The 23,585-nt window shown below is 39.9% G+C and overlaps 1 protein-coding gene across 1 annotated transcript; it reads left to right on the top strand.

Moving 5' to 3' along the window:
- The first annotated feature begins 286 nt into the window (after positions 1-286).
- PUS7L (pseudouridine synthase 7 like) lies at positions 287-12,277 on the top strand. The gene is made up of 8 exons (XM_068401531.1): positions 287-1,235; positions 1,920-2,079; positions 3,708-3,903; positions 5,307-5,405; positions 6,957-7,038; positions 8,499-8,776; positions 10,490-10,543; positions 11,182-12,277. The coding sequence occupies exons 1-8, from the start codon at positions 341-343 to the stop codon at positions 11,503-11,505; spliced, it is 2,088 nt and encodes a 695-aa protein (XP_068257632.1). The 5' UTR covers positions 287-340; the 3' UTR covers positions 11,506-12,277.
- The last annotated feature ends 11,308 nt before the right edge of the window (positions 12,278-23,585 follow it).

The raw sequence follows: 23,585 nt of genomic DNA, 5'->3' as shown, positions 1-23,585 counted from the left end.
TGGCTGGCCGGGAAGGAGGGGGGGAGGTCCCTTGCTCTCTTTCCCCGCGCGCCTGTAGAAGTTGGTACCGTCCTTGGGCCCCTTCCCCCGTGGGGACAGGGTGGGCCGTTGCGCCCCCTGGCGGCCCTGCCGGGGCAGATGGCGGGCGGGGCCGTGCCGTTGAACCGGCCCGTAGCGGCCGTTCGGGAGCGGAGCGGCGCCGCCGGCCCTCCCTGCCCGCCCTCCAGCCGCCTGTTCTTCAGCAGTTGGTATTTTTTCTCCTCCATCCCCACCCTTTTTTGTTTTCCCCTGTTGCAGGTGCGGTGGCTGCTGGCCGGGAGCCGGGGGCGGCGGGGCAGCCATGCTGCCTTCCTTCAGTTACCTCACTGATCACACCGGCTTCTGGGGTACTATCAAAAACTCACCGAGTGACTTCGTAGTGACAGAAATCGAGGTGCCTGAACACTTACTGAGGGATACCCGGGCTGAATCTCTTCAGAAAACCAGCGAAGCGCTGCTAGAACAAAGTGGGCCGTGCCTGCAGCCACCCAAAAAGCCGAGAAGGGAGCCTCCCGGTCCGTGTGCCCAGCGCTATCGTGGTGGCGCGCCCAGGCCTTCAGACCACAACCCAAACCGGGTGGGAGGCGACTGCTCTGTGTTCCCTAACAAAAACCAGCCTGAGGGTGAACCTGAGCTGAAATCTAGCCTCGAGGAAGCCAGTGTATTGGATTCCTTACTAGGCAAACCCATGAGTGAACTGCTCAATAAATTTGCTTGTGACCTGAAGGATGCGTGGGACTTGGACAGTAATGCCGATGCTGGCACTAGGGAGTTCTCGTTGGGACCTGTACTGGACAAGAAAAATCGAGCTGATTTACACAGTGCTGTTAGGCAGAAGTTCCCCTTTCTAGTCACTGTTACAAAAGACAATGAAATGATTGTAAGAGGAAATGCTGATTACAGACAACTTTGTCAGTTAGTGACTGAAAAGGAAACAAGTGATTTCTTTAAATTTTTAGATGCAAAGCTAGAAAATTCTACATTTTCTTTTGAGCCTGATGGAAACAAAGAGCACAGAAAAGTAGTTCACCACTTTATCAATAGAAAATTTGGAAAACTTTTAGAAACAAAGTCTTTTACTGTGACAGATGTCAATGATCAGCCAAATACGTCAATAATGGTACGATTTCGAGAAAAAAGTTGGTCCGGAAAAAGGTCTGCTGGTGTTTTCCAGAAAAAACAAGATCTTTATACAGGTAAATATTACATTTTTAGTGAAAGGGTAAGGTATTATGGTGTTCTTTAGTAAGACTGAGACTCAGAATAATTTTTATATGATATATAGGCCTGGTTGACCCATTGTTTATGCTGAAATAAGTTGTTATTATTAATGCAGTGTAGTTACATCATGAGAATGAGATGGGTGAATCAAGTTACTGCAATGATTTTACATAAACTGTTCAGTGATAATTGTTACAGTTTTTTTGGTTGTAGCACTAACTGTGTTATTCCCTGTGTGCTAGCTTTCCCCTGGAAGTAATTGGGGGATTTTAGAAGATGCATCTAGATGTTGGACAAGATACCAAGGTCAAATTTGATTTATGATCTCATTCCTTAAAGCAGTTGGTTTCTGATAGAGAATGTTTCTAGCAATAAGTCAATACATGTTTGTTGAATTGTGTTGCATTTTATCAGGTGCTATTTTTAAAGGCACAGGGGTTTCTGCTTGTTCTAGAGAGTTTTGTGTACTGTGTCTTTATCTTTCTCTTTCAGTACTGAAAAAGTCCTATTTCCTTTAGTTTTGTGGGGTGGGAGGATTGTTTCTTTGCAGTTTCCATGCTATTACAGTTTGAAGGGAAGAACCTGCCCATCTGTCATAGCAGAACACCTGTATGATTTAGAAGTACAAATTCCTACTAATTCTGAGGTGATTATTTCAGCTTTCATCCTTCAGAAAGAAAATCTGGAAACACTAGAAGCAATCGGCTTCTTGGCTGCTGAACTTGGTGTTCTTCCTTCAGACTTCAGTTACACTGGCATCAAAGACAAGAAGGCTATTACTTACCAACCTATGGTTGTGAAGAAAGTGACTCCTGAGAGGTACAAACAGTCTGGGTGCATTCAGTTTAGCACATATTTTTATACTTTCATAAGTGTCAACGTATTATGATCTTCTGAAATGTTGTTATTGATTTGTCTTCCCTTCTCCTGTATTAGAGCACAGTCGAAATGGCTTTATTATTTTGTGGCTTTGGGGAATATACAGCTTAGCGCTGAAGTCCCCCAGTGTTAGAATTTAAGGAGAAGTCTTGCCTTTCTCTGTATTTTATAGTATACGGATACACTATATCGTCTGGGACAGTATCCTTCCAATTCATGCTTATGGGATCCACTTTACAATTTCTTAAATACCATCCACTAACTGGAACCGAGAAGCAGCCTATAAAACATGATGCAACAGGTTTCCACATACTATCCAAGTATTGTGTTGTGGTCCGCAGACAACAACTTAAAAGCTTTATACATCTACAAAACTAAAGTAAATCATTACAAATACACTTTGGACAGATGCTGTCTTTGAGTGTTAAGTATCAACTTCTATTGTATTGTCCAGTTCAGAACATGAAACTAAGTAAAGAAGATATCACCAAACCTGAGGACAGAAAATACATTCTGAATAATGTGTCAATAATAGAAGATGTGCATTTCCATTCCTCGTTTTTGTTACTCTCAGTAGCCAACTCAGTGGGTAAAAAATATAAAGTTCTGCTGTAGTAACAGTAAAAAATTGATGGAGTCAAAACCATAACTTATTTCTTCCTCAGCTTTAACTTTCTAGTGGTTATTGGTCTTAGCAACAAACTACACTTTGCAAATAAAGGAACGTATAGTTCATGTTTTTAGGATTTATTACTCACATAAATATATATTGATAGTAAAATTCCACTGCAAACTGGGCTGTAAGGCCAGTTGTTCAAGAGATAATTATCAAAACTTTGCATTAATGTCTAAATGATTAAGCAAAATAGTTAAATGCTTCCAAGCCACTAGCATAACAGGGAAAATAAATAATTTTTAGACATAAATAATTTATAAAGTTATTAAAATATTGCTTAGAATGTAAGCTCTTATGCTGAAAGTTTCCTTTGATTTGAATGACTGTTACTTACACATAAGAACAAAGAGATTAAGTGGATACTTTACAGGGCAAATACTTGAACTGTCAGCTGTGTTTCCAATTACAAGCATGTGCAAACATACCCAGAGAATCAGTGTGCTGAGTTTGTTTTTGTTAAGGCTGACCAAGAAAGAAAAATTGTGTTTTGGAGTCTGTTAGAGCACATTACTTTTTCTTTTTCTTTCTTTTTTTTTAATGAAAAGCAGATTTTTAGGACTGAAGAGTAAATTACTTGTTTTTCAATAAAAAAAAACAAAATTCAGTTCAGTTGCCTTCAGAAAGTTCAATGAATTGCTTCCTTCCAATATGTCGAGCTACAGAGTATAAGTGCAAATGAAGCAAACATTTAGAAAGTATTTCTGGACTATAACTAAATTTGAAGACTTCTATCTCTGCGTTTGATTTGGTTTTCTCATAATAATCTGTTTTAAATCCCTTTTTATTTTTTTAGGTGTTTCTAATTCTAGTGCAGAGGTGAAGACGACACGTATTAGAAGTTGGATAGCTTTAGTAGAGGATGGTTCATAATTTCTCCCAATTATTTATGCAGGTTGAAAGAAATTGGAAGCAAAATGGAAAAAAAAGGCATGAGAATACACAACATACATCCAGCATGCCAGCACCTTAGACTTGGTCAGCTGAAGGGCAATCGCTTTGATATAGTTGTGAGAGATCTCAAACACCACAGTCATGACTCTTCTGCAGATTTGAGAGAGAGAATATCTGAAGCAATGGAAAATGTTAAGGTAAAAATGCCTCATGGTTGCCAGTAATGAACAGAGTTGTAATCCTGTGCTGTAAAAAAAAAAAGTGCTTTTAAAGAAAATGCTTGTAATAGCGCAGTAATGGAACTGTTTCCCAGTTTTGATGCTTTTTGCTATTTCATGCCTTTCCTGCATTACTTCAGGAATCAGAAGTAAAGTTGCCTTCCCAGGAGGGACCATAAGTGAGTTCATTCTGTGTTACAGACTGCAGACCCCAGAGCAGTGCAGCAAGACAGATGGGAAATCTGGTAGCAAATGAGTATGGATATACGAGCTATTGCTGCACAGACCAAAGGCTGACTGAAGTGATGTGTTTCACTGTAACAGTTGACAGCATGAAAAGAATATAGTTACACGTGTCAACTGGTTGTCTTTTTTGGTCATGTGAGGAACATGCATGGTTGGCTCGGGTGAAAAACTGCATACTTTCATGCCATAGATACATGTGAAATGTCTGTACCAGAGAAAGAAGATCCCCTGAAATTCAGTGGATTTTGATTGCAGTTATTCTTAGTCCCTGAAGAAAACCCCATCATTAGACATTCTGAAATCACTGAGAAAAGTAAAAGAAAATCATGGAAAAGAAAAACTTTAGGTGTTTTGTACAGTAGGAATTTTCTTGCCCTATCCGTTTTACAAATTAATTTAAGAAGATTAATCCAGGAATACAGACTTGAGTGAAAACTACCCAGTGTGCAACAAAATCACATATGAGACCTAAGGGTGTCCAAAGCAAGGTTATATAATTTGAACGGAATAACCATTTCCAAAACAAAACCATACGTTTTTTGCTTGTCTACTCCATGCATACTTACTATTTTCCCAAAAAGGATGTTCTCATTGGGTCACATGCCTGTGATTTTACTGCCCACATGTGACCTAGAACTCATCAATTAGCAGAAGTGCTCACTCTTCGTCTTTACTATTGTAACAATAATACAAATGATCTCATGTGAAAAAAGATTGGTATTTTTAAGAAAAAATGTCCAACAGTGGTTACTGTTCATTACCTGTGCTATGCCGCATTTGCTTGAGTAGAGATTTCATAATTTGACACATATAAAAAGCTCGATTACTTTGACTTGACCTGTAGTTGTATTTATAATAATTAATTATATAGAAACAATTTTGTTTCATTTACCTATTTTTTTTAAGAAAGTGAAGACAATGATAGTACTTGGGTTTTTTTAGATGTTTCTAAATTAGGTGCTAAAATATTGTAATGAATCATAATTTACAATTTTGTTACGTATTATTTCTGATTAAAAAAACAGTTTGTATGCATTTTGTATGTAGATGTAGATGTGGGTGTGTTGTATTCTCAGTCTTACTCATTGTACCTGGTACTTTCATGCTTTTAACATATTTATTCTTTATCATTCTAGACAAAAGGTTTTGTAAATTATTACGGACCTCAGCGATTTGGACAAGGACAAAATGTTCAGACAAATCAAATAGGATTGGCTTTACTGAATGAAAAAATGGTATTTTCATTTTGTCATTTAAGTAGCTACTGTCAAGTTAATTTCACTGTTACAATGTCTAGTGCTAGAGTTGACCTTCCCAGTGAACAATTTCACTTATGAGATAAACCCGTATGTGTGCTGGAAGTAATTGCCAGGTCACTTTTGACAACAACATAAGAATGAAGATCTTCACACTGAAATAAAGTATCTTTTTTAAACAACAAGTGCAACTTTAAATAGTTCAGGACATGATTTCTCTATGATTGGTATGTGATTGTGGTCGTCATCATGCCACTTGGCAGGAAAGTGGCTGCATTCCATACAAGGTTTGAACACTAAAATGAAGCAATCTTTATACAATGTTTACTCGTGGTCCTGATTGCCTCCTAACTTGTAGCCTCTTTATCCTGCTGGGGGTCTATATATTTCTTAAAAAATGTCACAGAATATTACATAGGATCACATGAAAGGATTTGCTTTTTCAATACCACAGTAATTTATCTGTTATATAGAAGAGGTTGCTGCTTTCCATTATTCCTTGGCTACTTTCCCAAACTGTTAGTTCTGAGTGAGTGCTCCCATGTAAGCTAATGAGAGCTTATTTCTTAAGTAATAATTCATAAGATGAGAGTCATACACTTTTCAATGTATATAGTACAGTACTTGGCACAGGTCTAAAAGAGAATCAGACACTGCAGAGTCAAATGCATACCTGAGTATCCTTTTCTTCTAATGTGGTTTTGATTCTGAGAAAAGTCAGGAAAACTTATCCTTCAAATATACAAGAAGAATCAAGATTTGAGGGCAGACCAATAAAGTTACTGTTGGTATATCTGACATTTTGGATTCTGGTATGCTAGCAGTTGGTACCAGGTGCCAGCCCCTGAAGAGTAATGATTTAAATCTCTAGTCTTATCTCAGGTACTTTTTAATTTAAAACATGTAGGAACTACTATTTCTGTTAAAAATGTGCCAGTATGTGCTTGCACAGTCCAATACAGGGGAAGGCAAGAACCAGATGTCACAGGTTGGTATAAGTGCTAGCAAACTGTGTGGCTCCATTTGTGTTGCAAGTAACAGAGGTTAGAATAGTGTTCTCCCTGTCACAGTGTCATCTAACCTAATACAGGTCAGTATGAAAAAAAAGAAAGATTTTGGTCCCTCTGTGTGAGACTGTGGAAAGTGTTCAGTCTAAATTTTGCATGAAACATGCAAAAGGGAAAGAAGGAACCTTCAGTTCAGGATAGGATGATGACATTACAAAGTGGAAGAGTTCTAACTGGATGTTCAAGAATAGTGACTGATCTCTCGTAGAGCTTTGAAAGCTGTCTTGTGTCTTTTGTGTGACTAAAACCTTTCTTTAATCTGAGAAGGAACACAACCACTGGTTTGCTGTTCATGGCATCTTCTGTGAAAGGGAGAATTTGACTTCGAGCTTAAGGAACAGATATAATTTTGAGAGGTTGCAGAATATGTTAACACAGAACTGGACACATGATTGTCTGTTTAGTTGACAAATAGTTACATTTAAATGCAAAAAATATAAATTATTAATATTGTTCTTTAAAGGTGGAAGCTGTGAAGTTATTCTTCACACCCGAAGATACTGATGACCCTGTAAACAATGCAAAAAGATACTTTCTTCAAACTGGTATGTCCATTTAAATTGTCTATATATTTATTCAGGGTCAGTATTGTGAGGCAATAAGGTGTTGCTGCACAGGAAGATATTTTTTATTTTGCTGCTGCTTTATACCACTTAGTAGCTTATTCTGCAGAACTCAGTAGAGTTGCACAGTTAAAAATCATATGAGGATGAGGCCCTAAATGTGCAAAATAGTGGAAAACTAATGTACTTCAGGTGCAAGACAGTATAGAAACTAATGCTGTATAGCATAATGCTGGAAAAGACTTAAGTTAATTTTATCAAAGCAGTTTTAGCCTCCTCCCATCTGTCTTCTCCTCCGTACTAGAGGACGTATACAGGAATGAGACACCCAACTCATACTCAGCATTTACCACATGTGGGCATCTTATTTTCTGAGATTGCTTTAACAATTTCAGCCCTTGTTTTTTGCACCTTTGGGCTTTGCTTTTACATCTCTTTAATTATGTATTTCTTCCATTCTTTCCTGTGATCTACCTTCTTTCTGTCTCGAACTAAAATCAACAAAATATGTCAAAGACAGAAGTGTGCTGAGTAAAATGCTCTGTGTGTCATATTTATTGTTTTCATCATTCAACTTAACTTTGTCTCTAAAACTAAAAATTTGGAGTTGCTCTCAACTTCAAATATGTTTGTTCTTTTCAAATATTTCACATCTGTTAACCTGATTATCACTGTAGATTGACAGAACAACTATGATATATAGCTTTAAGAGACACAGATATGTTTCACAACAAAGATACAATGAATCATTCTGTGCTGTACATTGCTGTATGATGCATGGAAAGACATCGATGTGGACTCTGAAAACAGCTGCTTGCCTTTTCCTGAAAGCAAAAGGTAAAAGGCTATGCAAAAGGCTTTGTCAGATAATCACTTGTAATGAGAAAATATGTAAAACATAACATTTTAAATATACAATATTTATATAATGTAGTACAAATCTGATTAAATGTATTTTCATCTTGGTTGAGGCTCAGACTTCCTAATGGCCAGTGCAAATTGTACGTTTAAAATAAAGATATGTTTTTTACCCTTTATGAAATACATGCTCTCAAATGATGTAAAGTAAAGGTTTAATGTTCTTTTATAGCTTGGTTTTTACTTTCAGTTACCTGATCTAAAAAAATCTTTGGAGTGATGAAGTAAGTTTCTAAAAAAAAAAATAATGCAAACTAGGCTGAATAACTGATGACAGCTAGTTTAGTTTATACTGTATGAAACAGAACAGAATGCATGGGACTGTGTTGATAGGCATCTAAGATGAAATTTGTCTAACATGACACATTAAAAGAAAGGGAATAATAACCTAAAAGTCACCATGAAGAGGTTAGACACCCATTTTTCCCTACCTGATTATTTAATCTTCGTAAGTGTATTTTTTCCTGGCAGGTAATATTTGAAAAATCAGGGATTACTTATATGGTTGTTTTTGTTTGTATCAGAAGATGCAAAGGGTGCACTCATGATGCTGCCAGAATTTAAAGTGAGAGAGAAGATGTTGCTACGAGCTTTAAATCGCTATGGTGTAAATCATGAAGGTTGTACCAAAGGATGGCTCAATATTCCTCATTCCATGCGCCTATTCTATGTCCATGCTTATTGCAGTAAAATTTGGAATGAAGCAGCATCATATAGACTGAAGATCTATGGTTCAAAAGTTGTTGAGGGTGATCTTGTCTCCTCAGAAGAAAATGATGAAAGCGTTTCCCTGAATGACAAGGTGAGTCTTCACAAAATAGTTCTTGTAAAAAAAAAATAGCTTAATGTGCTTGAATACATACTCAGACATACTCTAATGCTTTTATTTTGGTTCATTCATTAAAATATTTAATATTAGTGAAAAAAGCAATGTAGCTTTTTTTTGATTACCATAAATAGGCCTATAAGATAGATGTATACTAGCAGCTTTTATCCGTTCTGACTGTTCATTTTATTCAAGTGAGGAGAAGGAACAGAATGTCAGAATTGATATATGTAAGAATTTAACCTGCATGGTATATAATGCTCTTCTTAGGATCTGACCAGGGAAAACCTTCAGAGTGGACTCTGGGTGTGCCTATATTATCAGTCAGTGCAGAGCTGAGTCTTGCTCTCCAGGTCACACCTTCCCATTCTGTATATTAATGATTGTAAACCCATTGTGAAATGTGGCCTCAGGCTGAACTGGTAATCTCGTTGCAGCTACACAGTCAAAGCACGTGTAGCACGATTTAACTTACCCAGGCAATTAAAACAGATTGACAGTGGGTCTAAACTGTCAGCAGCTGTTCAAAAACTGCAGCAGTCTTCTTGGGAAAGTAGTAAAGGCAAGGGAGTGCTTCTGCTCACCCACAGCCTGGGTGCTGCGTGTGGAGCCACAGGTGAGCTAATGAGCAGAAGCCAGTAGTGGAGTGTATGCTGGTCCCAGGTCTTGGCATGCTGAAGTCCGTCCTGAAGCCATCTCTTGTTTCAGAGTTTGCATACTTTTTTCTTATTGTGGAAGCAGTTGGGTCTCTTCTCCCAAATAGCAAGTGAAAGGACAAGAGGAAGTGGCCTCAAGTTGCACGAGGGGAGGTTTAGATTGGATATCAGGAAAAATTTCTTCACTGAAAGCGTTATCAAGCACTGGAACAGGCTGCCCAGGGAAGTGGTTGAGTCACCATCCCTGGAGGTACTTAAAAGACGGGTAGATGTGGTGCTTAGGGACATGTTTGGGGTGGACTTGGCAGTGTTAGGTTTATGGCTGTATTCAATGTTCTAAAGGGTCTTTTCCAACCTAAATGATTCTGTGATTATATCTTTCTCCTGATCATCAGATAAAGCATAGAATTTTGCAGTGTGTTAATGAATAATAAACAGGTGTGTGCATAGGCAGAATGTGTCTCATTTCTTTTGGGTCAACAACTTACAAATTTGAAAGCAAGAGCACTTGGAAGGTAACTGAATAACCTCCAGTTCCTATAGAGTGGCTTCTGTTTCCATTGTGATTTTTTTTCAGCAATATTTTTGAGAGTGAATGTTAATAAAACAAGTAGATCAAATAAAAGGAAAAGCAGACGTGTCAAAATCAGTATTGACTTATTGAGTTTAATATAGATATATTCCTATATAATATAAAACATTTTTCTTAGTATTTTTGCTTTTGCTGATGTAGCACAAGATTGCATTGGCGCAGTTAACTTCAAACTCAAGGAATATGAGTTTTTAGCGATAGTTTGCTAATTAGTGGTAGCTAGCATCAGTAAATATTTAATGCAATGCCATTTACCAGTAAGGAGATTATATTAAGCATCTCTACTGTTTTCAATACCTGAAATAGATTATTGTCCTTGTAGTAGTCAAATAACCTTAGAATCCTTTACAAGTTTGGGAGTACAGTGCAAAAATCCTAAAATAAAGTGTATGTTTTATTTTTTAAAAAGTTTTTTTCTTAACTTCTTAAATGTCTTGTCAGGTTCATGTAGTCACTGCTCCAGAGGAGTCAGCTAACAAATACTCTATAAACCGAGTAAGTATGTATGAAAAATTCTGAGTTGTTGATCTCTTTATTTGATTAAAATGTTTTGTTTTAAAAATAATGTGATTAAGTTAACTGATGCAGTCTTCTTCCTTGCCAGAATGCACATTAAAGAAAACACATGTGAACTAATCTCTGCTCTCATAACAAACAGGAGGAAATAATATTTACTTTGTAATGGAAATAAGTACAGTGTCATTTGCAGTATGGCAATATTTATCTTGAAGCTGAATGTAAATGCTTTGAAAATATTTTCAGTCCACTGGGAAAAACATTCAAGAGCAGTTGAGGTTCTAGTTTTTGAAGGTTCAGAGTGCATAGTTGTGAAGTTTTACATGGGCAACTCAATGTCTTTATTGCTATATCTTTCCCAACAAGCAAGGAAATTCATGTTAATATATTTCCAGTTTGGTTTAGGAGTCCTGATACATTGATTATTTTTTCTGATTTAATTACATCCAAGATACCTGCCTTGCACAGCTTTATTTCACAAGAGAAGCTGCTGTTTTACTATTTCAGGCCCCAAAACATGATGTAGACACATTTAAAATTGTAATCGCATTTATTTAAAGGGGAATTGGTGGGCTTTATTTCTAATATGTTCATTGTTTTGTTTCTTTTCCTTGAAGGTGGTTCTTCCGATGGTGGGACATAGTATCAAGTATCCCAGTAATAAAGTTGGGCAATGGTACCATGAAAGGCTTTCTAAGGATGACCTGCAGATGTGCAAATTCAGAGTGTCTCCATTACACCTGAATATACCTGGATGCTACAGACCCATTTTGAAGAATGTTCAGAATCTGTCATATTTTTTGGAATGTAGTGAAAAAGGAATTGAAATTGAAGACAGTCATCTGAATGAATCAAAAGTTTCTCTTCGTATGTCATTCGACCTTGATCCTTCATGTTATGCAACAGTCTGTCTGAGAGAAATAATGAAATGTGACTTTTAAGATTCCAGTTAATGAAAAATTGCAGGAATATTATACAATGGTGATATTTTATGTATAATGCCAAGAAAATAAGGGGGAATAACAGGTTCAAGCCAGGAACAGGAAAAATTCATAGATTGAGATTCATGCTGATTAGGAAAAAACCCCACCAAAATCCTTTGGAATGTTACAAAAACATTCCAAACTGTAAATGCAAACCCTTGGATGCATTGGAGTAAAGCTATGTGTTATGCCAGGCAGGTTTAACAGAACTTAAGCCATGGGCTGCAAGCATGAATTTCATATTTGCATAGACATTTGACTTGCAAAATTAAATCCTGGAAAAATGCAGCAAACAAAAGTATCTTTTATTTCATAATAATTTAAAAAAAAATATTACTAAATTCTATTCGTGTTACAAGTTTGCAGCCTACAGGTATCAAACTGAAAAGTTGCTGTACTGAGCTTCACTAAATATGTTGGTTTTGTTGTGTTGAGGCACCAAGTGTTAAAATGTAAAAGTCCTGAGTCAACAGTGACAAGTCATCTGATACTTTATCGGACATTTGATGAATCCCCCAACTTAAGTTAATGCTAAGGATTCCAGGATTAAGTAGTGCATAGCTGTCAGTTAGTGCCTATTCAAGTAAGCTCATCAAGACAAGGTGAGTAATTAGTTAATGTAACTGCAAAACCATTTATAATAAAACCAAAACCCTACTTTAATGTTTTACAGGACACAGACTTTATTCCTGTTACTGTAAACCCTTATGGTGGCAAAAAAATGTTAATGGAACCATCCTTGGAAAAAAGCTTTTATATTTTTTTCTTAATTAAAAAAAGCAGTCAACTGTGATAAAATGAGTGGATTTGTGGAAAAGGGGAGAGCACAAAATGTTATTTACCTTTATTTTAGCAAGACTTTTGACACTGTCCCACAATATTCTTGAAACCAAGTTAAGACGTTATGGTCTGGATGGGTGGACAACCAGATGGAAAAAAAAGTGATTGGATGATACGGCTCGGATAGTAGTGGTTAGTGGGTCATACCCTACCTGGAAGTGAGTACCACTGGGGTCTCTCCTGGGCCCCATCCTGTTTAATGTCTTTGTCAGTGACCTGGAGAAGGGGATGGAGTTCACCTTCTTCAAATTTGCAGATGACACCAAATTAAGGGAACAAATGGATACTCTGGAGAATCAGACTGCCATTCAGGGCAACCTAGAGATGCTGGAGGAACAGGCCAACAGGAACCTTATGGCATTCAGCAAGGACAAACATAAAGTGCTACCCCTGGGAAGGAAGCACCCCTGCAGCAGCCCAGGTTGGAGAGGGACAGGCTGGGGAGCAGCTCTGTGGGAATGGCCCTGGGGGCCCAGTGGGCAGCTGAACATGGGCCAGCTGTATGCCTTGGCGGCAAGGATGACCAGCTGCCTTCTGGGATCTGTTAGCAGGGACACAGCCAGCAGATCAAGGGAAGGGAAGGGATTATGTTTCAGTTTTAAGCACTTTTTAGACCACATTTAACTTCCACGTCCAGTTTTGATCCCCAGCACAAAAGCGACATCAAAAAAACTGGAGCAAGCTCAGCAAAGGCTCTTTGGGGACTGGAGCACTTGCCATTTGAGGAGAGGCTGAAAGAACTGGGCTTCTTCAGCCTGGAGAAGCGATGGCTTGCAGGGGAACCAACAGCAGCTCCCCAGTAGCTATGGGGAGGTTAGCAAGAAGCTGGAGCCAGGCTCTTCATAGTGGTGCACAGAAGGAGAACAAGAGACAATGAGCGTGAATTGAAATGAGAGATTCAGATTGGTTAAGAGGAAATACTTTTCCCCTGTGAGGACAGTTAGGCAGTGGACCAGGCTGCCCAGAGGCTTTCAGTCTCCATCTGAGGAGTTTTCCAAGACCCAACGAGATAAAGCTCTCAGCAACCTGAGTCTGAGCTCGGAGGCAACCCTGTTTTGTGAAGGCGGTTGGACTAGAGTTCAGAGACCTCTTGCAATCTGGATTACCTTGTTATCCTAAGCAGGGTATTACAAGTGTTTATTCAATCTGTAGATGGCAGTATGACTTAAAACTAAAATGGAAAACTACTCATTTTTACTGAGAGAATTAATAATATAAATTGAATTATGTTTATGGCATCAGTCTTTCAGTTGTTGCTAACAGCCGAGTAAGATAAATCTCCCAAGGCTGATAAATAGACCTATAATTGTACGAATAGGAAAAATAGAAATATAGAAATATAATTCACATGTTTTCAATGCTTGTATAAAACCGTGTAGCAATGAAGGATCCAGATAATTCACTGCCTTAAATAGGAGGATTATTCTGTAAGTGTGTAAGTAATTCAAAATTTGACCCTTAGCTTTTATATGGGAAAACAGACTCTCATGCAAACCACAGCTACAGAGCCACTGGAGGTGCCTTACACTGCTTGCTCTATTACAGTGCTTGCTCTACACCTCAAGTTTATGGTATACAGCCAAACTGATTGAAAAATTCATTTCCATGCCATGACCCATCTGAGACAGCTTCGTTCCTGTCCTTGCTTTTCACTATCCCCTCTTCTGTCTTCCACCTGCCCTTAAAAACACCCCTCTTCTGGAAAAATATTTTTAACTCAACTCGTTTTGGTACAGCACAGCTCAGAAAGAGTTCTCCTGTCACCGCTGACGTGGTGAAATGCTCCAGTGCAGACAGGAAGCTGCATGCAGTTACAATGACCAGAAGAAATAAATTAGCACTGAAGTTCCATTTAAAGAGACTATTGTGGTAGTTTTCGATGTGGCTCAAAACAGCCTTGAAAACCATCTCATCACATACAAGATTTGAATACATAAAGTATTAAACGTTGGGCCTTGATTTGGAAAAACACAAAAGGTCAGATTAAAAGGTTTTTGACTGAAAGGCAAGCTATTTGAAAATAAAAGATCAGAAGATGGTGTTAAAAGAGTTCCCCTATAATCATTTTAGGCTCATTTGTCAGTACTTCTATTGAACACTAAAAGGACTAATCTTCTTAAGCAAATCATTCTTTCAGCAACTTCAAGGTGAAAGAGCTAATTATGTGTGTCCATGGGTTAAATTCCTATAGTAGAAATGTTCTACTAGGGAAAAGTCATGTTAGCTATTAGAGTGTTTATATGGTAAACATCCTTCATATTTCCGTGGGCATTCATTTGTAATTCATTCTCTTAATCATGCAGCTCTTTAGCAGGATTATGTACATGAACAGCTGAATTCAGAGAGTTTGTATGAGTACAATACTCAGCTCCCTAAGTATAATCTACACAAGCAAAATATCTGTGCCCCTGCATTTAGAAAAGAAGATAATCATTGTGCACTGATCTGAGTTTACGGAAAAGACTGATGTCATCTCTCATCTTACTAAGTACTTCTATTGCTACCAGACTTTTCCAATAAGCTTTAAAGCACTTTGCTAGTACTAATGAAGACAGGTCTCTGATTCTGTTTGTAACAAAAGGGGTTTTAAGTTCAATGGCCAGTTGATTTTTTCAGCACAGATGATAGATAATTGGGCATTTGAATGGGAAAAATGCAAATGCTCTTAATCTGTGAAATCCTGTTACTTTTAATTCATTACAAATTTGACAACTAGTATTATCCTCAATGAGAATGTACAAATTTTCAGATCTTTCAGAATGAGATGGCTTAAAATTACATTCCTATCATAAAGGCAGTTCAGAAGGCAGGTAGCTGTGTGATTATTGGCCCAGCTCACTCATTAAAACTCCATTAACTCCTCTCTTAGTACCAGTGCCTGACAGCTGGTGATCTGACCTCTTACACCCAGCTGATGAGCACAAACCTCTTTTCCTTTCTCTTGCAGAACTCCTGCCCATAATAAAAGCTCAAGGGAACAAGCTGAGAAACTATTAACACTTTCCTTTCTTTCAGTCTGCAGTCATGCCTTGCAGCCTGTTCGTTCACATCTAGCTTCCTTTTAGAGGAAATGAAACCAGAAAGTGAGCTCCAGCTGCATGCCAAGCACACTCTGCATCCAAATGGAGGAACAAGGATCCAAATGAGAGGTTGGTCATTTGGACAGCTTCAGACTCTATACATGGTGTGTTCTGTGGTGAAGCCTAGACAACATTTAGCCCAAAGTAAAACCACTGAACTGCATATTGTGTAGGTACAGGAGCCTCAGTGCTCCAGTATGTTCATCTGTTTGTGTTACACCAAAAACCTTGCTCATGTACACATTGTTTGAGAATGTCGTGTTTGCAAGGAAGGCAGAATCAATGCAGTCAGATGTCTGCACCATCTGAAGTTACTTCATTCTACTCAGCAGAAGTCAGAATATTATATTATAGCAGCTTAAAAGTGTTTTCAGCTTAAACACAAATGCTCCTACCTGCCTAGAACAGTAAGATTTTTAATTAGCTGTAGAAATGACTGATTTAAAAAATGGACTCTGTCTTTCAGAATGTTCCTGCAATTAAAAACCCAAGAACCCCCTCCCACCCCCAGCAAAAGGCACTTTGTCTTTTTACCTTCATACCTCCATTCACATCTCAACGGAAACCATTAATATGTATGTTGAGATCATCAGCCAAATTTCAGAACTCTGCATAAAAAGAACTGTAATAATACATGGCCAAACCATTCACTTGTGAAGGCACAACAGGAATCATTTAGTGATTTTGTATTGATATTATATAGAAATAAATACATAGAATTAAACTGGATGTGGATGTAGCGCTCTACAACTGCAATGGTTTGGATCAAGGCTCAGTCTTGTACCTTATCCTGTCTGCTACAGTTCCTAGAAGTGGACATGTAGGAAAGAGTAAAGCAAGGGAAGCATATATGATATTTATCCTCCAACTATTTTCAGTGATTTCCTGAGCCTAAGTGGTTTTGCTATTTAATAGCTCTCGATGGATTTCTTTCCCAAGTATTTCTCATCTTCCCTTGAATATGCTCAACGTCTTTCCAGAGCTCTATGTTTGCTACCTGTTGTATGAAAATCCACCTTTTGTTTTTTTTTTAAACTGCCTTCTCTGACTTCATTTGGTGATCCTTGTCCTTGAATTTCAATACAAGGGATAGTGAAGTCTTCATACCTATTCATCCTCTTGGTACCCAGATGTTTGTGTGCTTCCCATATGTGTCCCCTAAATCAGTTGCTTACCACAATGGAGCAATTATGCAGTCTCTGCCCCTATGGAAGGAGACTTTATCATATTTACTGTCCTTCTATGAACTTTCCCTGGTTTTTAATACACCCTTTTGGAGATGAGGGACTGACATAGTGATGCTTATTTTGTCCTGTACCTCTCCTAATATGTGATTGGCTTTTTGACACACCCTTCTTCCCCAAGCATTGAAGCAATGTATTCTTGGAACTGGCTATCATATCCCCATAGTGGTGATTTCACCCTGGAGTCAGGTGAAAGCTCATTGTTTTATGTGTGAAGTTGGGATTTGTTTTCTCTGTGAGTCACTTTGTGTGTGTCTACACTCGAAATTTCATCTACTGTCGTATTCCCCTGTCATTAGCATCATAAGGATTTCTGCAGTTCTTCACACTCTACCCTTATCTTTATTACCCTGAGTAATTCCGTATCATCATCTGTCTTGGTCACCTCTATGCTCCACCCCTTAATGCACACACCGAACTGCATTCCAGGGCCCTCCAGCTTATGCAGTGACTGCTTAAAGGTGCTTGGTGACGGATATTGTCAAGTGCCTTCTGGGAGCTCAAGTGCATCACCTCCACTGCAGCAGGCATTTCCATGCAGCTCTTAACCTCTCCACAGAGCTCTAAGGAGGCTGTAAAGCAATGCTTTACAGAAACCATGTCAGTTCTTCCCCAGTGGATCATAATTCTTCAAGTGTCCACTACTTCTATCCTGTAATAGATTTGCCCATTACAGTTCTCTGGCTTATAGGCTTGTACCTCCTCTCGTTTTTTCATCCCCTTTATACAGTGTATAATTTACAGTTATATAATTAAATAGCTTATATATCTACTATATCATAGAATAACTACAGAAAATGCATACTGTTGTTACCAATAATCTGAAGTTGAGCTGAAGGTATGAGAAATACACTGAAGAAGGCATGCCAGCTTACAGTATTTTTTAGCCTTGTTAAAATACTCATGGGTTTTGAAAGATCTTGGTTTGGATCTGTATTTACTCAGTTCAAAGCGGAAATTTGATTCCATATTTCATCATAGCCTGTTAACCAGAGTTATAGCCTGTAAAAGTAGCTGTTAATGAAGGTAGTGTCAAAGTATGACATTTTTGATTGAAAGTAAGAGAAAGACTTTCTTGAAATTTTAATATGGGAGACATATCTGATCTCCAGAGGTCCCTTTCAACCCCTAACATTCTATGATTCTATGATTCTATGAAAAGGTCAAGTCCTAATTTAGGTGGAAAAGACTTTGAATCTGTGTGCTATAGTGAGCAGATTATTCTGCAGCAAGAGACTGACACAGCTGTATGCCCATGCTCAGTGTTTCAAGTCCTAGTGGTGAGATATAGGAAAGATTGTCCCTAATGAGAATCTTGCATCAGCAAGCATCAGAGGTTTGGGATGGGAAAACAAGGAAATACTGAGTTCAGTTCCTATGTGCCCAACAGCAGAAATGAGCTAGTGAAGGAATTCAGACTCCTCAAGGATTTGCATATGCTAAGTAGGGCATTTGAGAATGTTATTAATACCTAACCACTGCTGAGAACCCAAGCCTTACAGAATCACAGAATCACAGAATCAACCAGGTTGGAAGAGACCTCAGGGATCATCGAGTCCAACCGTTGCCCTGACAACACCCTGTCAACTAGACCATGGCACTAAATGCCATGTCCAGTCTTTTCTTAAACACATCCAGAGATGGTGACTCCACCACCTCCCTGGGCAGCCCATTCCAATGTCTAATAACCCTTTCTGAAAAGAAATTCTTCCTGATGTCCAACCTGAACCTCCCCTGGCGAAGCTTGAGGCTGTGTCCTCTTGTCCTATTGCTAGTTGCCCGGGAGAAGAGGCCAACTCCCACTTCACTACAACGTCCCTTCAGGTAGTTGTAGACTGCAATAAGTTCTCCCCTCAGACTCCTCTTCTCCAGGCTAACCAACCCCAGCTCCCTCAGCCGTTCCTCGGAGGTCAGACCCTCCAAACCCTTCACCAGCTTGGTCGCCCTCCTCTGGACTCGCTCCAACACCTCAACATCTTTCTTGAAGTGCGGGGCCCAGAACTGAACACAATACTCAAGGTGCGGCCTCACCAGTGCCGAGTACAGAGGGACGATCACTTGCCTAGACCGACTGGCTACACTATTCCTAATAGAGGCCAGGATGCCATTGGCCTTCTTGGCCACCTGGGCACACTGCTGGCTCATGTTTAGGCGGCTGTCGATCAGCACCCCCAGGTCTCTTTCCACCGGGCCACTTTCTAACCACTCTTCCCCCAGCCTGTAGCGCTGCATGGGGTTGTTGTGGCCGAAGTGTAAGACCCGGCACTTGTTCTTGTTGAACCTCATGCCATTGGTCTCGGCCCATCTATCTAACCTGTCCAAGTTCCTCTGTAGGGTATTCCTACCCTCCAGCAGATCGACACTGCCACCCAGCTTGGTGTCATCTGCAAATTTACTGAGGGTGCACTCAATCCCTACGTCTAGATCATCTATAAAGATATTGAACAGCACCGGCCCCAGAACTGAGCCCTGGGGAACACCGCTAGTGACCGGCCGCCAGCTGGACTTTGCCCCATTCACCACCACTCTCTGGGCTCGGCTATCCAGCCAGTTTTTAACCCATTTAAGAGTCCACCCATCCAAGCCCCGGGCAGCCAATTTGTCCAGGAGGATGCTGTGGGAGACAGTGTCGAATGCCTTACTGAAGTCTAGATAGACTACATCCACAGCCCTGCCCTCATCTACTAAGCGGGTCACTTGGTCATAGAAGGAGACCAGGTTGGTCAAGCAGGACCTGCCTTTCATGAATCCATGTTGGCTGGCCCCGATGCCCCGATTGTCCTGCATGTGCCGTGTAATGGCACTCAGGATGATCTGTTCCATCACCTTGCGTGGCACCGAGGTCAGGCTGACAGGCCTATAGTTCCCTGGATCGTCCTTCCGACCCTTCTTGTAGATGGGCGTTACATTTGCTAATTTCCAGTCAGCTGGAACTTCTCCAGTTAGCCAGGACTGCTAGCAGATAATAGAGAGTGGTTTGGCAAGTTCATTTGCCAGTTCCTTCATTACTCTGGGGTGAATCCCATCCGGGTCCACAGCCTTGTGGGTGTCCAATTGGCACAGCAGGTCACTAACCATCTCCTCCTGGATCCTGGGAGGTTCACACAGCCCCCCGTCCCTAACTTCAGGCTCTGGGGGCCGAGTCTCCTGAGGACAACCGGTCTTGACATTAAAGACCGAGGCAAAGAAGGCATTGAGCACCTCTGCCTTTTCCTCTTCCCCTGACACTACACTACCCTCCTCATTCAGCAAGTGGTGGAGGCTCTCCTTGACCCTCCTTTTGCTGTTGATGTATTTGTAAAAGCTTTTTTTTGTTATCTTTGACTGTAGCAGCCAAATCAAGCTCTAATTGAGCTTTGGCCATCATGTCATAGAAAATCAAGTTAAGCACCAAAATCAACATGTCAGTCTTAAAAGTTTGTTCTATAAGTGCTATAAGTTTGGGCTTAACTGTATCAGTTAAAGATGCATTTTTTTAATCCTAAATTTATACCTAAAAATCTGATACAACATGCCAAAATGCGTGGAATTGCCCCCTGGAGCAATGCACACACCTCCCTTCCTTCCTCAATGCAGGTTAAAATGACTGGGGAAGGCGATACCTACCTCCACCCTAACTTGCCAGTGGATACATCAGAAGCTGCATAAAGCCAGGCATTTCTGGTCAAGCCATCTAGCATCTTCCCTGGGATACATAGCCCAGCTGACGACCATCCCACGAAGGCGGCTGAAAAGGTGTGATTTTTTCCTGTGGGAAAGGTGTTTCAGGAAGGAGGCATGGAGCCCTTCTGCTAGGAATAGAACTGAATATTTCCAGGGCCTGAGGGCACCCACAGCCCTGACTGGCCCTGACCTTCCCCTTGATGGGACTCCCCTGACCCTGCCCACAGCCACCCCCAGGGAAGTGCTGGATGCCTGGGGCTGGGGCTGCCCCAGTGCCCGCAGCTGCCCTGCTCCTAGCTGGGGTGGTGGAATGGGCTTTGGCCGTGGCACAGCCACTGACAGAACCTCTCACTCAAAAAAATTTTCTCCCTCATAAAACTCTGGTTGCAGCATGCATCATTTATACGATACATGCTGCAACCAGACCATATAATTAATCCCGACACTTCCTTTGTAAAGCCGCTTTCTTTTACACCTTGCAAATAATTTCTGTTAGCTAAATGGCTGACAAACTATGAAACTGTTATTCAAAAAAATCCTGGAAAACTACAGGGCAGAGTTCAGAGTCTCACACCAGCTGTAAGCCATAATTCTTGGCTAGACACCTGATACAGATAGTGGTTATCTCCTACCAGCATGTCCAAGTCAAAGAGTAGTTTCCTGTTTCACAACATTTTCCCATAAACACACACTCGGGCATTTTAGCAATGCCTCAAGCAGGCCACCAGTTACTTATTCTGCCAGAATAGCTTATGATATATGTTATAATGTTACTGTAAATGAAGTCCCCCGAAGGGCAAAAACCCAATATACTCCATCAAATTAAAAAGCTCTCTTAAACATTTAGAGTCCTCCACCTCTCTTTTACTCAGACAGCCTCTCACAGCCAAGCTGGGGAAGTACATCTACGGATGTGTAAAACAGCGTAAGATCATTTTCTAGATGAAAAAGAAACTTTTGGGGTAAATGCTTTCAACAACATCTAAGAGAAGTGTGAAGAGATGATTTTGGAGGCTGGGATGACTGCTGTATCAAAAGGGGCATTCATAAGATTGGTACTCTCTGGAGTGGCGTTGGGAAAGGCAGGAATGGAGAGAGAGATGGTCTGAGAAGGAAGCAGTGCTTGTAAAAGAATGATATCGGGAAGTGAATAATATGGGAGGAGAAAGTCAGTACGACAGTAAGAGATAAACAATTAGATCTGCTTGTGTAAATTGACATAGCCCCATTTAACTCCATATTTCTCTGTACATGTACATCAGTTCAAAGTGTGACTTGTACTGACCCACTGTTGCCTTTGCTTGAAAGAAGGAAACCAGTTTCTGAAATAGCAGTTCTGTTAAAAGCTGGGGTAGAGTGAAGTAATGAAATCAACAGGACTTAAAAAAATATACTTATGGGCTTGATCTGATGCTGCCTTGCAATTTATGCAGGCATTTACCCCTATTCCAAAACAGATGAGATAAGAGAGAGTTTTGCAGCTGTGGCACAGAAGGGTGAGTGACTATGCAAGTCTGGAAGGACGCTCCTGTGGGCACAGGAGTGACTGGCTGCGATCACGACCTGGGGTCAGATCCTTGTCAGCCTGAGTGACAGAAGACAGTTGAGATACTGCAGGAAATATATAGTACAGTGGGGTGTGGGCTGTCAAGGAACATGCTAATTAAAGGGCAGTTTAAAATAAAATACGATCTAATGGAGAAAAAGCATGATTTTGGTCTATCTCACTGCAAGTGCAACCCCAGTGTGATTATAGTATTTCTGGCTTCAAATGGACTCTAAGGTTTTATTTTATGCCACTTGTTTTCAGAAGAAGCCAAAGGTTGTGTCCTGCTATTAATTTATAGCTGCTTTTTTAGTACTTTTTAATCAGTAAATAGGAGAAAAACATTATATCGTAATCTCCTCCCTCCTGCCCTCCCCACATCATGCATTTTTGTGGTATTTTACTCTTTTATTTAACCCTGACTTCTTCATTTCACCTTCCATTTAAAGCCTTTCCTCTCTCTTACATGCTGAGAAGCGTCTTCATCATAGAAGCAGCAAATAACTCGTGCCCTACTAAGCTAAAAATGTGACCTTTTAATGTTAACCATTCCAGTCAGAGAACGTGCCACCCTCCTTCAACGTCCATCCCTGCCTCCCCCTGCCCTAGGACTGCCATTCAGCTTTGCATAGCTGTGCTGGTATCCCTTTCCCATCTCGCTGGTATGGAAAGAGCTGTGTAAAGTAAAACTGCAGGGCAGAGGTTCAGTTTCATACTAGGGGCGTAGGTTCAGAAAGTCACTGCCTCATCTTCTTGCTGAATTCAGCCCTTCAACCCTTGAGAGCTCTCCAGTACGGGCTCGAGGGTGTCAGACAGAGCAAGGGGAGACCCAGCAGCGCCCAGAGCTTGTCCTGCTTGAATTTAAACAACAAAGACCTTAACAAACATAAGAAAAATAAGCTTGCAGAAGGCTGGTATATTGGCTTTGGCAAAGCAGCTGGCCTACAGCTGATACTTTTGCTCTGAGGACCTTTTTGATGCTGATTCTGTTCAGGAACTGTGAAGTGATTTGTCATCTTCAAAGGCCAGGTTTGTCTTCAGTGCTTTTAAGGCTTTGTTGAGCAAACAGATGAAGTGCCATTCTTAAAATGCAGTAAAAAGTGGCACTCTGTTCAGAATAGAAAATATTCTAATGAATTGAAAAATGAGAATCGGGTGAACGTGAGAACTTTTCGTCCTTGAAAACTTCTCCTTCCTGCCTCATATATTAAAGCAATGCAGATGTGGAAGGTAAATCTCTTACTGTATGGGACAGCTATGTTTTATGCTGTGGTCTCTTAAGCTAACATCAGGAAAAAATTGTAAAAATATTATATCAAAGATCTTTCTTTTGCCACATGCAATCTTTACTTTTTAACATCATTTTCTTCCAATGTTATAATGCTGAGAAAGGATACTTGAAAGGAACCGATTAGCATTTCTACTGTCAGAACTTCAGCTGTCTTCTGGAACAATGGTATTTACTAGCCCCTTTTATGTTCTCCATTGTAATATATGAGCAATTTGCTGTGTCTTCTAACATTCCTGTTTTCAGGCAGACAAACTGTGCAGGTGAAACAATTCATAATTCTGTTTATTATCTACATAATTGTCCATCTAAGGTAAAAACATCACAAGAAATTTGATTCTAGGATTTAAACTGCTTTTAGGCATTAAACAGGAGAT

The sequence above is a fragment of the Nyctibius grandis genome, chromosome 5 (genome assembly GCF_013368605.1).
Source record: "Nyctibius grandis isolate bNycGra1 chromosome 5, bNycGra1.pri, whole genome shotgun sequence".
NCBI classification, from domain to species: domain Eukaryota; kingdom Metazoa; phylum Chordata; class Aves; order Nyctibiiformes; family Nyctibiidae; genus Nyctibius; species Nyctibius grandis.
The sequence above is the reverse complement of the archived record's forward strand: the minus strand, read 5'-3'. Positions and strand labels throughout refer to the sequence as shown.